The following is a 16,162-nucleotide window of genomic DNA, read 5'->3' on the forward strand; positions in this document are numbered from 1 at the left end:
GAGATTGTTGAACTTTGTGGTTGCTGTGAACATTGTATAACGTTACTGTTTAAATACTGTTGCAGTTGGTCTTTTGAAATAAAAATGTTGTCAACAATTTATCGAAGGATATTTTGACTAGAAGACACTGTGATATGTGACAAAAATTTTTTTGTCAGAGGACGCACAAGAAAAAAATTATATTGTTAGGGATGGTATTGTTATAACCGCTTTTTCTCTCAAAGGTGACGCACAAAGGGTACAATTTTTTTCCGAAGTAAACAGGAATTTGGGTTTTGTTTGTTCAGATCGATGTTTCTCTCGACGCAGTTTCACGTTGGAAATGGGATTACTTTACAGTTTCAAGATACTTGTTACAGGCTATTAGCTTATAATGGCATGTCACATATTCTGCCCCAATGAGTTTTGTACATACCATCATAGAGAAAATTTCTGGATTGGTCTCTGGTGGTGCTACTATTGAATCAGTTCAATTATAAAACTCTTCGTTCGTCCCCTTTTGTTATGCGTCGTCGTTCGTGACTAAGAAAAGAATATGAACAGAAATAAGCAACATCGCACCGACCAACCCGCCAAACCAGTCTCGCCGTTTGTTTAAAATTTACAACAGTCGTTTGAATTTAATTTACAGTGACAAATGATTACCTGTTTTTTTACAATATTGTCCGGTGAATACCAACACATTGCCATGTTATAATTGTTAGGTGCAAGTATAGTTCTTGTTCAACAGTTATGTGCATGAATTATTTTGAAAGATAATAATCGTTTTTATCTGAACGTCAAAATAAAATTTGCTGCTTTTACAACAATTTATCCCATAGTTAACTTGTTGGTGGAGATAATGGAAGCTAATTTTGGGACGCGTTCATATGGGCATCGTAGAACGGTGGTGAAATTTCACACATGGTTTAAATTGAATTGATTTAGTTTGATCACAAATGTGGCGGCCAATACTGGGGGAACTTTGGGAAGAAGGGCTAAGTGAAGATAGAGTATTTGTTACAAATATGAATACCGTTAAAATTAAACGGATAGGAGAATGATGCTAATTCAACAACATCTGTCAGTAAAAACAAGTAAAATAGCAGTGCATTGATTTTCCGAATAAGTATACAACAATCGAACCACATTCCCTTTAAATTCGTAGGGGAATCCCCGACCGGTTGACTTCTGGTGAAACTTTAGTTTCGTAGACATTAAGACCCAGATAAGCAGCAATGTTTCGTGGGGTTTCAGCAGGAAAACTTTAGTTTAACCTGGTTTGTGTGGAATCGGCGAAGTTGCGTAAATATCAGAGGAGCTGCAGTGGGAGTTCATGCTTTTTTATGTGGATGTACAGCTTTTTTCATTACAACCTTCTTTATCTACTGCAGTGGTATTTTTACAACTTGTAACAAAATAACTCAATCAACTTGCAAAAAGAAGTGCTATGATGTCATATTGCAAAAACAACCTTCTGCTAATTTTGTCTTCGATTTTGACCGTTCTGCAGTTTTGTTGGGTCATGTTCCTTACTTGTGAGCAGAGTAATGAACCGTAAGTACATTTTTCACTTACTATCAAAACTGTGTGGACAACAAGTATTTAATATAAATGACCGAGGGACAACATAATTTCCATTTCTAAAATTTCGTACCCTGTCGTTAAACTTGCAAACATACCAAAATTATATAGGCTATACACAACTATCATTTAACTACCAGCGTACACACGCAACTATCATTTTATGTCCTGAAACTAAGCTTTTTATACAGTTCAAAGTCAAAGTCAAACTCTAACGATTGTTGGTGGGTCACTGTGATGGCAGCCTATTTGGGATTCGCCTCTGACGTTAAAGCATGCTGGGAAATTTATCAAGTCGCTAAAGGAAAAGCATTAGACACGATGTGGATGTCAATTGCAGTATTTATAAACATAGTGGAAGGCAAGCACATTTCTGAATTGTTTCGTTGCTTGTTTGTTGTTAAAACGACTTTTATGGGGACAGGCACTAACATGTATCAAAATGTTTTTAGATTTGTGTACCTCATATTTTGATTCTGGACTCAAGGAAAATTTTAATTCAATGTCGTGGTTTAAAATAATTTGGTATTACAAGAAGCGTTTCATTCTAACCATCTTATTTGTTGTCTGTCAAGCGTTAACTTGCCATCGGAACAAAGAAACTAAATATGAATTTCGAGGAAACGTCAACGACAATGAGCAGTTGGAACGTCTCAATTCTAAGTAATAAACATCATCATACAAAAATGTATATTTTTTTTGCTGTAAGTTGCTTAATTAGATAAACCGACGATGCCTGTTCAGGCGTAACAGTTATTTGCATTATATTTTGGAAAGTATCAAGCGTTTTTAGTTGAACGTTGGATTACTTCTACAAACTAAAAACACGACCTTCAATGCCCTTTTTTAGAATCAATTGCTACATTTGTTTTTAACATGAACTATTTTATTGATATTTTAATCATATTCCTGTTACACAATGAGAATTTTAATGTGCGAAATACAAATTTCCTATTTATGCGGATGCTTTTGTATCACGCGCTAAAATAAGGGTAAAAGTTGCCTAATCATCGAGGTAGAAGTATTTGCAGTTTGTGGACCATGAGGGAAATTAACAATAATACGAATACATCTTCGTATAATTCATAATATGTAAGAAAATGTCACTTTTCAGTCAGTTTAAATGAATTTTTGGCCGCGTTTCGAGGTTTGTTTGAGAAAATTTTAATCATGTAAGTGTCTTGGTGGTGAATAAGCAGGTGTCTAAGTGATTGTTTCCCAAATTACCAAAGCGATTATTACACAAATAGACTGCCCTTGCAGCAATGTAACTAAGAAGCTACTATTTGAAGTTTTACTAATTAACATTGTTGTTGACTTCAGTGTATTATGACGCTTTCAAACCCGTTCCCTACCACTGTGGTTAAACGTCACACATGATTAGGTTGAATCGATTCAGTTCGATGAACGTGCCTGTAGAACGTTTCTTTCCAAACATATAGCACACAACGGTAATGACCTGTACAGGCTATATAATTCAACGCACAAGTAGTAAGTTGAAATATAACTTTGACTCATGAGATCGAAGAGGTGATCGTTCAAAATAAGAACTTTGATCGTTGAGAAATTCAGCAGACAGACAATCTGATAATTCAATAACAGCCGTTACACGAAAAACACCTCAAGTTTATAGATGAACGATCAAGTACATATCCAGCATATGTATAGCTTATAGTTCTACGACGCTTGTGTGGTTGTAAGATTGTATTCTGTGGGCAGTCTTAACTGTAATCATGATTGGGAAAGCAGGCGTGTTAAAATATCGTTAGCGCAAAATATATCGGACACCCCCCAGTTTGTTCGTTTGAGGATTTTATTTCAGATTAAAAACTATCTTTATACGGAAGCGATATAGAATTTAAAAAAGGTGCGCGTCGATTTCTGATGAAATTGGGAACGTTTTTTATTCCATTTAAATAACTTCACTTTTAAGGCGTGCATTAAGATTCTCTTCCATATACATTCCATGCTTTGCTTGGATAGTTCATTGAAGAAGTGAGGAGAGGTTATACTGCGCGTTGTATTGTACTATTGGCAATATATTACAGAAATATATCAACGATTTTTGGATAGGAGCATTGGCTAATTAGCTTTTGACAAATACAAATAATGCAAATCCAAAATGTTGTACCAGTATGGAAATATTGAGTGCGCCATGTAAATAAGTCCGGTTTCTCTCTTTTTAATGTTTAATTTATGCAATTTGGGAACATCCCATTTTCTTATGATAACGAAAAATATAAATGTGCAACCAGAAACGTATCCTGCAGCACTCCTTAAATAGAGCCAGCGGCATTTACTCAATACCATATGTTAGAGAAGTGTGTTGCAATTGAAAGTTGTGAAAATTGGTGAAAGAATTATCGTCAATGGCAATAATTTAGCAGCATGGCGTATTGGTGTCTGATATCTTATATATAACAACCCGAAGATGCGTAATATGCAGTACATGTCAATACAACCAAAATCATATCCTCAGAAATTTCAAATTTACGTCCTTCGCTTCAGAAAGGCATTGTAGGTCGTGCTTCATTGAATTACTTTGACTCGAGGCCTTGGCGTCATGCCCCGTTGAACGTAGTCTTGTGATCAAGGCACGTGACGTTTAATCGAGCCATCGCAATGATACCACCAGATTTAACTAATCCGCCTTATGAAAGCAGAGATGGTGACTCGAACTTCAAATGCAAGGGAAACATTTTATCAAATTTTAATAGCGCCGCCAACCAGTACAACTCATTTAGGGGTTAAGTTTGGGTGTTTTATCGCGAAAAGGGATTTAGGTGCCAGCATATGTTTGTTGTTGTATTGTTGCCTCACGGCACAATGTAAAGTCCGCTGCATGTGTGCCGGTAAACTTGACGGAACAATGTACCTTCCTTTGGTCATCCCGTTGGAACGTGAATTTTTTCGGTGCTTGCGGAGGCAACATTGAAGCTTAGCAGAACGCGTGATTTAATAGCAATCGATCAACTGTGTAGTGCATGTAACCTGCTATGGACTGATATGAAGGGATTTAATTTGTATTGTTAAGAATTATTTAGTTATTTGCCCAACTTGAAACCCTCTTACCAGCAGCAATGCACAACCTCGCGAACACACACACACACACACACAGTTTTAAGGCGTGCATTAAGATTCTCTTCCATATACATTCCATGCTTTGCTTGGATAGTTCATTGAAGAAGTGAGGAGAGGTTATACTGCGCGTTGTATTGTACTATTGGCAATATATTACAGAAATATATCAACGATTTTTGGATAGGAGCATTGGCTAATTAGCTTTTGACAAATACAAATAATGCAAATCCAAAATGTTGTACCAGTATGGAAATATTGAGTGCGCCATGTAAATAAGTCCGGTTTCTCTCTTTTTAATGTTTAATTTATGCAATTTGGGAACATCCCATTTTCTTATGATAACGAAAAATATAAATGTGCAACCAGAAACGTATCCTGCAGCACTCCTTAAATAGAGCCAGCGGCATTTACTCAATACCATATGTTAGAGAAGTGTGTTGCAATTGAAAGTTGTGAAAATTGGTGAAAGAATTATCGTCAATGGCAATAATTTAGCAGCATGGCGTATTGGTGTCTGATATCTTATATATAACAACCCGAAGATGCGTAATATGCAGTACATGTCAATACAACCAAAATCATATCCTCAGAAATTTCAAATTTACGTCCTTCGCTTCAGAAAGGCATTGTAGGTCGTGCTTCATTGAATTACTTTGACTCGAGGCCTTGGCGTCATGCCCCGTTGAACGTAGTCTTGTGATCAAGGCACGTGACGTTTAATCGAGCCATCGCAATGATACCACCAGATTCAACTAATCCGCCTTATGAAAGCAGAGATGGTGACTCGAACTTCAAATGCAAGGGAAACATTTTATCAAATTTTAATAGCGCCGCCAACCAGTACAACTCATTTAGGGGTTAAGTTTGGGTGTTTTATCGCGAAAAGGGATTTAGGTGCCAGCATATGTTTGTTGTTGTATTGTTGCCTCACGGCACAATGTAAAGTCCGCTGCATGTGTGCCGGTAAACTTGACGGAACAATGTACCTTCCTTTGGTCATCCCGTTGGAACGTGAATTTTTTCGGTGCTTGCGGAGGCAACATTGAAGCTTAGCAGAACGCGTGATTTAATAGCAATCGATCAACTGTGTAGTGCATGTAACCTGCTATGGACTGATATGAAGGGTTTTAATTTGTATTGTTAAGAATTATTTAGTTATTTGCCCAACTTGAAACCCTCTTACCAGCAGCAATGCACAACCTCGCGAACACACACACACACACACACACACACACAAAGCGGAGTGGGTTGTACCTGTTAAACGCAGTCAAGCCTGTCCCCTTTCTGAAATGGTTGAATGGATGCGAGCGTTGCAACACGACTGACGACCACAAGGTAATCCCCGACCGGTTGACTTCTGGTGAAACTTGAGGCTTGTCCTTGACACAAAGCCGCAAAAGTAGAGCTGCAGATAAGCAGTGTTGTTTTGCAGGGTTTAAACAAGTACATTATCGGCACCGTTTTATATTCCCCAATTGTTCAAGATTCATTAGAGCACATAAATGTTTGTGAAAACCTTCGAGATTTATAAATAAGTTGTGTTCCCATGATTCCATAGGATTTTCCGCACGCGACCCCAAAGCGTTGTAACGCATGAAATTATTTAAAATGTTTTTTTTTTGTGCGGATGATCCTTGTGCTTCCTTTACGTTGTTGTCACCAGCATATCTGCCACCAAGTTTGGGCAAACATCTTTGTAAAATAACAACTAATGTTTTGGCATAATGTGATTTCGACGTTTCTTTAAACGACAGCAAAATAATTTTGTGCAAACAAACGTGAGCGCGAAGAGGTGATTTTTTTGTTTCAACACCAAAATGGCATCGGATTGCCGTAAAACATTTGCAAGCAAAATAGCAATGAATTTTCCCTGAAAATTTGTGGGGAAAAACCCAGGGGCTTGAATTAGGTAAAATTTATGACGTCTACGGTGCAAAGCAAAGTGGGAAACAGGAACTGTTTTGCAGGATGTTAGCTGCACCGTTTGACTGCAATGTAGTGGATTAGAGGTATTTCCTACTAACTGCAGTTGCTTTTATTCATCGTGTGCCAACATGGCTGATATAGCATCTGCTAACTCAATAGCGTACTGTATGTAAAGGTTTTACAGGTTCTCCTAACTAAGGCAAAACTATTGCAACTGAAAGTGACGTCGTGATATGTTCAAAGTTTCTGTTAATACTTTTGTCGGCTTTGTTTGCCATTGCACAATTTAACTTCCAGCATTAGGGCAACTAAATAACTTTGGTTTCGCTCTTTGCATAAAGTTTTGTTACCACAGGTAAAAAGTCAGACGACGTCAAGCCTTGTTGAATAAGCAATTTGATGGATACAATTTTTTTTGTGTGTGATCAGTCGTACGAAACGCGTTACGAAGGTTTACAAAACGGGCGTAAACGAAGTGCAACAGCATTTGAATTGGGTTCTATTTCTTTGTAGTTTTCTGATAGTGGCAACAAACAGTTACCTGTTTAAATTTATAAAAGTGATCCGACGCCGAAAAGTTACTTTAGAAATAATGGACACCTGCTGCGTGGCATCATTCACATCCCTCTTCATTAACGTGTTTCTCTGTTTTGCTACACGTTCGTTTCACATTTCGGAACACAAGTAAGCATTTTGAAACAAGCTTCAGCTTTTAAAATAGAACATCAAGGTTAACGCTGACATTTTTAGCAAACGCAACGTTTATCATAAGGTACAGTATTTATTCTTGTGTACGTAAACGACCTTGTTCGTTCTGTTTTGAACACGATTTGTTTCTATCTATATTTGCACTTCCCCTGTACATTCACTTTAATCCACATGTTTTACTGTGTTGTTGGGCGCTAAATGAAGTGTAGTACTATTTAGCGTCCGTTTTTTTATGATACAAAATTAGCCACTTTGCCAGCGCAGCTCCAGGTCTTTACGGTAGGCCGTTGGTGCAGGGTAACCTAGTAACTATGGTAACGTTTACCAAATTGGGGGCGGCCCTACATAAAATGGCACTTTATTGGGTTGGATAAACTATTAGTTTAGACCCTTAACCATTCGGGGTTGTGAAAACTATTTTCGGTGGCTTATAAGTGGTTCAATGTAAAAAACATAATTTAGCTCCTGTTTTTATTCTAGAACGGAGACAAATGGGTGGTGCTGCACAGTGCTGACAGTGATTTTGATACTTGGCCTACTTATTTATTATATCACTTTGTTATGTATCACCGACCGTAATGTTAAAAAAGTCATGGTGTATGTTTCCGCAGCTATGAAGATTTTTGAAGGTATCTTTATTAACTTATTATTACATAGGATTTAAAGTTTCCCAATGTATTTCACACAACAAAACAACTGTTTAGGTTTATGTTCATGCTGCCTGCATCCTTCGTCCAGCGTTCCTGTTTTAGCGCACTTCGTGTTACCAGCAATGTCACTTACTGTTCAACAGGTTTTTCGGCTATTCTACGAATCAAATCGTGACCGTTGGCTGCTTCCGGGACCATAATAGTGGCACTTGCCTATTGATCGGAGGTTATTTTACTTTTAAACCATATTAATAAGCATGGACATAATAAAATGAATACTTTGAGCTGCATACTGCATACTCTTTGTAGTCGTCACAAAGTGGAAGTCATTGCCTGACCGTTCGGCCTGCAAGATCGTCCATAGTCATACAATGCTGCACTGATGAAACCTAGTGGCCATCTGTATGCAGCTCACAGAACTGTCATGTGAACCAAAAGTTATTCGTACCATGAAACTGAGATTTGTTTTTGGGGCTGTTAAAGACTGTATTTCTCTCTATGAATGTATCAAACAAATAATGTAATTTTTACCGTAGTTTTAGCAGGAACTGTACTTTTTTCACAACTACGTATGTTGCATCTTTTATAAATGTTGTTCAATCGTTCTGTGACGTATGCAACCTGTTTCTGAAGCACAGTCGTGAAAGTTCACACATGATTTCGGTTGAATAGATTCAGTTCAACGAACTTGTGTGCGTGTGGAACGTATGGCAACGCAGGGAAAAACTTGGGTAGGCAAACACACGCAACTGGTACGGACGACATCTACACGTACTTGGTGCAGAATTGTTTGACAAATAATCCAGGCCAAGTAAACTCATTGTGAAAACAAGAGACGTTTCATTGCAGATATGTTTTTGTCTCAAATGTTAATAACGTTGGGTTAATTTCAAGGAAAAGTTTTACAGATTTTACTTTTCTACGTGTTAACAAGATCCAATAGTTATTCGAACCTGCTCTTCCTGCAACAATGCACAATCACACAAAAAACGCGAGAACCTAACGTGAGGCGGAATGGACTGAACCTGTTGAACGCATCCACGCGTGACCCATTTCGTAATAATGCGTGAACGAATGCACGCGTAGAAGCACGACTGACAACCTCAAAAATTTAACAAGACATGCTGAAACCATCCTGCGTCTGTTTACCAGCTTTTGAACATTTGCGTAATGAACTAGCATGTAGAATGAAAAACAAAATGTTCAAGAATATTTCTAATCACGGTTATTTGAATAGGACTTGGCATTGCATTATTATTATGTTAGGTGTAATTTTGATAAATTTGGTCTCAAACTTTTTTAATTGCCTTTTTTGCTCGGGGCAACGTAGCAACCACATTTAGTCATGGAAAATTTTACTTACGGGTTGGAAATAGCCGGCGGATATCCCCCTTTAAATTTATAGGGTAATCCCCGATCGGTTGACTTCTGAAACGTGAGCGCGAAGAGGTGATTTTTTTGTTTCAACACCAAAATGGCATCGGATTGCCGTAAAACATTTGCAAGCAAAATAGCAATGAATTTTCCCTAAAAATTTGTGGGGAAAAACCCAGGGGCTTGAATTAGGTAAAATTTATGGCGTCTACGGTGCAAAGCAAAGTGGAAAACAGGAACTGTTTTGCAGGATGTTAGCTGCACCGTTTGACTGCAATGCAGTGGATTAGAGGTATTTCCTACTAACTGCAGTTGCTTTTATTCATCGTGTGCCAACATGGCTGATATAGCATCTGCTAACTCAATAGCGTACTGTATGTAAAGGTTTTACAGGTTCTTCTAACTAAGGCAAAACTATTGCAACTGAAAGTGACGTCATGATATGTTCAAAGTTTCTGTTAATACTTTTGTCGGCTTTGTTTGCCATTGCACAATTTAATTTCCAGCATTAGGGCAACTAAATAACTTTGGTTTCGCCCTTTGCATAAAGTTTTGTTACCAACAGTGATGTTTTGTTTAAAATATCGACAAAGAGGTTTTTTACAACTGACGTTACAAGATGTTAATGTAACAACATGTTCTGTCCATACGACATAACGTATTTTTATAGCTGCTGTATTATATATTAAATCCGACAGAACGAGTCTTAGTCATTTCGTAAAAACAGTGATAATTATTGTTTTCATTGCATGGGTTTGTCATAACTGTAGTATACGATTAGGCAAATTAGAAACTGTTTTATTGTTCTTCTGCAATTTAGCTGTTCAAAAGGATCTTCATTATGTGCTTCAAACACTGCTGTGCTAAACTTGCAACTATGTTATCCAACTCTCTCGTGCTAATACATTATTTCGTAACCCATGGTTTGCATGTTTCGGGACACAAGTATGCAATTTGTACAACGTTTTTATTTATCGACTTGCAGAGTTGCTGGATAAACTCTGTGATATTCGTCAAGCAACATTTAATGTTTGGGATATTGCTGTGTATTATGCGTACTTTATGCAATTTCGTAAACTTACGTATATACACATTGTGCAATTTTAACCAGGTTTTTTTGTAGTTCGGAGGCAACTGAATGTTGTTGTGTTAGACTCATTTGCTTATCAATTGTTGGCATGATGGTTTCTTTGAAAGCTGTTGAGAGTCGTAATGAAGAGGCAATGTTTTTTTCGGCATTGTTGAAATTTCTTGGAGGTATTTTGTCTATTTCCTCGTTCCTTTTTGACGGCAATAAATTTATGCGCTTTATTTCTACTCAACAGGTTTATGTGCGTGGTATCTGCACCCGTCGCAGTGATATTTGGAAGCACTTCATTACTCCAATAATATTCATTGTTGCTCAAGCATTCGTTCCATACTGCCACGGACCAAGGAGAGGCCCACTGCCCGTGTAGTCGCAATTTGCATCAGAGTGTTAATTACTCCACTTTGTTTTCTCTCAACGATTAAAATTATTTTGTACGGTAAAAACACATATTGTCATTTGTTTTGGTTCGAAGACAAATTTGGTCAAAACTTAATTCAATACAGCACATAAGTAAAATATATATAAAGAGTGTTGTTGCCCTCGTAAGTTTGTCGTAAATTCATGGTAATGTGCACATCATAGCATATCAAAAGTAATAAACCGAAGTGAAGCTATGGCTTTAACCCTTTTTCGTGGCTGGTCGCGCTTCATTGAATAACTTTTGATTCAAGGTCCTGGCGTTGAACGCAGTCATGTGATCAGGACAATCCATGGCAACAAACCAAGCAGATTTAACTTACCCACGTTCAACTTCAAGTAACGATGGTGATATCTACAGTTGGGCACACCATACCTTATGTCAGAACTTTAATTACAATTGATATATTGCCACTCCTGGTATCTAATGTACTGTCCAGATATTAACCAGACTGTTAAGTCTTAAAACCTCAAACTTACATTCACTATAACATTTTACCAGGATTCGATGGCGCCGCCAACCAACACAGCCTATGCACAGGTAATATTGGGGTGCTAGAGTTATTTCGCAGCGAGAGATATAGGTGTCGAAACTTGTATGTCAAAAAAAAAACGTAACAGGTTTTACTGCATACACTTTATTATTGTGACGAATAACACGTTTACTCGGTTTGTTTTGCGCAACATCGCAAACACAAGCTCCCACAAAAGTGGGAGTGTGCCGAAACTGTTAAACGCAATCAGGCTTGAGCCAAATTTCTGTGAGTGAAATATAGTGCGCATTGCAAAACGACTGACAACCACAAAAATCATAACAAAACCCCCTTGCGCTAAAAAGCCGGTTTATGCCATGGAAGTGGAGAAATTCTGTCAAACTCATAAAAACTTTACGCCCAAAGAAAATGTAAATGGTTATAGTAAAAAAAAACGTATCCTGTTGCTAGATTACTTTTGTTTATCTTCACTGAATATTAAGTCTCTTGCTGTTGTCATTTCTCCTTAAAAAATGTTAAGATTGTCAAAATTTGCTGTTGCTGCAAAATTGTATAATTTTATGGTTTTCTGTAACTGTATGCATTTCAGGTATTCGCATTTGGCCACGTAAGATAAAAATATTTATTTTCAATATTTTCCAAAAAACGTTTTGTAACAGTCCCAATAAAAATAGTGCAGATATATTTTAATTGGATTCGTTTTGTAAGCGGACGCTTATAATAAAAATATTGAACCAGTAGCTAAGTGCATTGTAATGTTCATACATAACACAATCCCTTCTTTGTTTTGGAAAGCTTTTTGATAAAGTTATATGTAACCAAATCCACCAAACACAGACCTATTCTTGTGTTTTGCGTGGTTAGCCAAGTGGCCTTGAATGCCCTAAAGCTGCGGACCTATAACTTTTAATTTTTCGAACAGTTGGGCAATAGTTTGGGCAGTGGTGTGTTAGCATGACGTAAGGCGTAGAGAATAGTTTCACTCTCGACTGAGATTATACAAGTTCTCTCACAGGCAAGTTTAATAAAAAAATCAGAACTGCAGCGTGGGGGTCTGGAGGGGGGCAACTCATGATCTTTAGTTTTTAATGTGGGGAACTGCTAAATGCCGTAAACCGGTACATAAATGTATCGAGTGCAACACGCTATTCTCTTTAAACTGCGCCGCTGGCGAGATGAACACTGCATCAAAAGGGGCCACTATGCGCAATACTGTACACAATCAAAGCTTCGCGAAACCATGCGCAGATAAAGAATTCGAATTTTTGGAACAATTCAGAACATAAACTCTAAGCGCTGTAGATTAATCCTTGGTAACTTAATTTTTGTTTTGCCGTCTACAACATGAGAATTATTCCTGTATATTTATTATCTGCAAAATCTCGCTTGTTTACCACAGCAAAACACTTTTTTTAAGGCATAAATTTTATTCACATGGGTAAACCATAAACCCGATGAAGAAACGTTTGCCCAGACGGCAGCGCAACGAAATGGGTAATTTTTCTTCTGATAATAGTTGCCTTCAGCTGAAGATGGTCAAGAGATGTGCACAGGGCGCCATGCAACGGAAGAAGTATTTGCAGTTTGCAGAACATGAGTCAATTAACAATAATACAAATACATCTTCGTATAAGTCATATTATGTAACAAAATGTCACTTTTTAATCAGTTTAAATGAATTTTTGACCGCGTTTCGAGGTTTGTTTGAGAAAATTGTAATCATGTAAGTGTCTTGGTGGTGATTAAGCTGGTGGTTTAAGTAACTGTTTCCCTAATCACCAAAGTGATTATTGCACAAGGAGACCGCCCTTGCAGCAATGTAACTGAGAAGCTACTATTTAAGTTTTACCAATTAATATGATTGTTGAGTTCAGTGTTTTATGACGCTTTCAAACCCGTTCCCTACCACTGTGTTTAAACGTCACATATGATTTAGGTTGAATTGATTCAGTTCGATGAACATGCGTGCAGAACGTTCCTTTCCAAACATATGGCACACAATGGTATTAACCTGTACAGGAAATGATTCAACGCACAAGTAGTTAGTTAAAAAATAACTTTGACGCGTAAGTGAGATCGAAGAGGTGATCGTTCAAAATAAAGACTTCGTTGAGAAATATAGCAAAAAGATAATCTGATAATTCAATAACAGCCGTTACAAGAAAAACACCTCAACTTTATAGAAAAACGATCAAGTAGCCAGCATATGCCAGAAGAGCAGTATTCAGCAATAAAGTATGCCTAGCAGCGTCAGTAACAATTTATAGCCACCATATGTAACTTCTAGTTCGACGACGCTTGTGTGATTGTAAGATTTTATTCTGTGAGCAGTTACAACTGTAATCGGGATTGGGAAAGCAAGCGTGTTCAAATATCGTCAGCGCAAAATATATCAGACACCCCAGTTTGTTGTTTAAGGATTTTATTTCAGTTTAAAACCATGTTTATACGTAAACGAAATAGCATTTAAAAAAAATGCTCGTCGCCTTCTAATGGAATTTGGAAAACACGTTTTTTATTCCATTTAACATAACTTTACTTTTACGACGTGCAATAAGATTCTCTTCCATATACATTTCATGCTTTGTTTGGATAGTTCATTGAAGAAGTGAGGAAAGGTCACTGCGCGTTGTATTGTACTATAGGCAAGTCCGTGCTACTTTTTTCAAAACAATTTACTTTCGACAAAACATAGAAACGTTGTGCCATGTGGTGTTTGTGCCAAATAATTGCGTTTAACTCTTTTGTCAGAGGTTGCGCAGAAGTGGCTTTTACTTTTTGGTGAAGTGATCGAGACCCAAGTAGAGAATAGTTTAGATAGTTTAGTGTGGATAGAATTACAAGTCAAACCGTCGACATGTGTTATTTTATTCCGCACAGGTTTAACAGCAAACGCAGTTTTTTTCTTGTGTTTTACTTTCAAGATAACCATCCACCAAATACCGCCGTAGGATCGGTTTATCGTTTAAGAAACAACTTTTGTGCAACCGCAAATAATTACAAAATTTTGTTTAGCCCAAACGCGAAATAACTGTCAGCGAAATTCCCCACAAAAACCTATCTTGGAAGCGCCAAATTTCATTTATACCTGCAAGGATATAGTGATTCTTGCTTTTGCACCTAAAAGATTGGAGCTGTAAACTGCGTGGCCTGAGATTTAGATACGTTTGTAAATTTGTGAAAGCATAAATCAAAGACGGGTGGCAAGCCTTAAAACTACTAAATTGTCCAATATATGTTGGTGCAACTTTTCATTTTGTTTGGTGCGAAAACGCCAAACGTATTTGGCAAAATATAAAAAATCAAGCTCCCAATTAAGTTTGAACTCACGATCCTGGGCTAACGACCTGTGCAAGGAGCGACCCTGGCAATCATATGCCATTGCATGAAAGACTACTGCTTTAATATGAGGTGTTGTAAAAAATCGGCTATGGTAAGAAAGTGCCTGGCAATTATTAAATAGAATTGCTTCTTAGTCAAATAAATCGTATTGGTTATCTCTTTTACAGTAATTAAGCTAATACAGTTGCAACTAAAAGCAATGTCATATTTCTACAACAAGCTTTTACTAGTGGGGTCTTTGGTATTTGCTGTCTTGCAGTTTATTGGGGCCAATTTTCTTCATACCTGCAAGTACAAATCGTAAGTGTCTTTTTACAATTAAGCCTTTCGACAACATAAATGTCTATAATATATATATATATATATATCTATAACAGGAGGTCATTCCCAGGAAGTGACATACGCCACGTTTTCCTTGCATACCTGTCAACTATGATTTTTGTACAGGTGCAAATCAGGTCACTTTGTTTGTTGTTTGGTCGTCTCAATTATGGCGCTTGTCGGATTAATCGTCGACCTTATATCATGCTGGTATACCTGGAAAAACCGAAAAAACCGGGAAAATATTTTAAATGCAAAATTACCAGGAATAGAGTGGTTGATTGTTACGGTATTGATAAACTTAGCAGAAGGTAAACAGATAACTGAAATGCGTGTTTGAAACTAAATAAAAAAGGAAATGCCTTTTACATTGTTTTTAGATATTATCACGTTTCTGTATGATTCTGAACGGAAAACAAGTGGATTTTTCTATGTAATATGGTATTACACGAAGCACATAATTTTTTCTATTATTTTCTGTTCTCTACAAGCTCTTGTTACGTATTATGACAGAAAAAAATATGATGATGCACAAAAACTCAACGACATGAGGCAGCGACAACGCCTCTTATCCAAACACGAACAAACTTCGTTTTAATACATGTTTGTTTTATAATAGGTCCTAGTTAGCCTATACTGTTAGAATATCGTAGGCTTGCTTAAACGTAGAAAACAATTAAATTTTTCTTTAAAGAATGTTATCGAATGCTACTTTTGTCCCTTGCCAATGAAAAATATTTACCTTCGTGTTTTCTTCTAAGCAGTCGCAATATTTTGCTGTATAATTGGTTTGAGGCCCGCAAAAATTCCCAAACGCATTTTTATGTACGATTTTTTTATTATTTCAACCCGAATGCTTGATACTTTTTTATCATTTAAACTGATTTAAATGTCTTCTTTTGTTTTGGCTGATGAACCATCTCATATTGCAGTGTCTGGAAACAAATTTGATCGGAAACAAATTTGATACGTTGTCAAAGGCAATGCAGCAAGAACGATATGATAAGTAAACAATTTCTCAGAGTAATCATTTAGTGGTCAGTGCCCGTTGCTTTCAAAAACCCCGTTTCTTAACTCGATGACGCCATTTCACACACGAGTTCAAGTCAATTGATTCGATACCGCGTGTCTGGAACGTTTGCACACTGGGATATACTGCTGGCACAAGGAATACCAAGCTAGGACAAATATAGCCT

The 16,162-nt window shown here is 37.2% G+C and overlaps 2 protein-coding genes and 1 long non-coding RNA gene across 4 annotated transcripts; all 3 read left to right on the top strand.

Moving 5' to 3' along the window:
- Nucleotides 1–1,377: 1,377 nt before the first annotated feature.
- On the top strand, nucleotides 1,378–2,527 carry LOC145911584 (uncharacterized). Its single transcript, XM_082998982.1, has 3 exons — nucleotides 1,378–1,536; nucleotides 1,755–1,924; nucleotides 2,016–2,527. The coding sequence occupies exons 1-3, from the start codon at nucleotides 1,430–1,432 to the stop codon at nucleotides 2,228–2,230; spliced, it is 492 nt and encodes a 163-aa protein (XP_082855108.1). The 5' UTR covers nucleotides 1,378–1,429; the 3' UTR covers nucleotides 2,231–2,527.
- Nucleotides 2,528–6,894: 4,367 nt separating this feature from the next.
- On the top strand, nucleotides 6,895–8,607 carry LOC145909087 (uncharacterized). 2 transcript variants are annotated; one of them, XM_082996415.1, is made up of 4 exons: nucleotides 6,895–7,254; nucleotides 7,759–7,907; nucleotides 7,983–8,154; nucleotides 8,238–8,607. In XM_082996415.1, the coding sequence occupies exons 1-3, from the start codon at nucleotides 7,163–7,165 to the stop codon at nucleotides 8,126–8,128; spliced, it is 387 nt and encodes a 128-aa protein (XP_082852541.1). In that variant the 5' UTR covers nucleotides 6,895–7,162; the 3' UTR covers nucleotides 8,129–8,154; nucleotides 8,238–8,607. The 2 variants fall into 2 exon arrangements, with proteins under 2 accessions (XP_082852541.1, XP_082852536.1); XM_082996410.1 differs by having other exon boundaries at nucleotides 6,900–7,254; nucleotides 7,983–8,607.
- An 836-nt stretch (nucleotides 8,608–9,443) lies between these two features.
- Nucleotides 9,444–11,006, top strand: LOC145910432 (uncharacterized). Its single transcript, XR_014403206.1, has 2 exons — nucleotides 9,444–10,559; nucleotides 10,628–11,006. It is a non-coding gene; the product is annotated as an uncharacterized LOC145910432 (long non-coding RNA).
- Nucleotides 11,007–16,162: the final 5,156 nt, after the last annotated feature.

Source organism: Ascidia mentula, chromosome 1 (assembly GCF_947561715.1).
Source record: "Ascidia mentula chromosome 1, kaAscMent1.1, whole genome shotgun sequence".
NCBI classification, from domain to species: domain Eukaryota; kingdom Metazoa; phylum Chordata; class Ascidiacea; order Phlebobranchia; family Ascidiidae; genus Ascidia; species Ascidia mentula.

Bases quoted from the DNA above. Each gene is read 5' to 3' on its own strand.
- LOC145909087 (XM_082996415.1), top strand. From the start codon at position 7,163: ATGGACACCTGCTGCGTGGCATCATTCACATCCCTCTTCATTAACGTG. The intron at 7,255-7,758 runs GTAAGCATTTTG...TTTTTATTCTAG, and splicing joins TTTCACATTTCGGAACACAA to AACGGAGACAAATGGGTGGT. The intron at 7,908-7,982 runs GTATCTTTATTA...ACAACTGTTTAG, and splicing joins AGCTATGAAGATTTTTGAAG to GTTTATGTTCATGCTGCCTG.
- LOC145911584 (XM_082998982.1), top strand. From the start codon at position 1,430: ATGATGTCATATTGCAAAAACAACCTTCTGCTAATTTTGTCTTCGATT. The intron at 1,537-1,754 runs GTAAGTACATTT...CTTTTTATACAG, and splicing joins TGTGAGCAGAGTAATGAACC to TTCAAAGTCAAAGTCAAACT. The intron at 1,925-2,015 runs GCAAGCACATTT...AAATGTTTTTAG, and splicing joins ATTTATAAACATAGTGGAAG to ATTTGTGTACCTCATATTTT.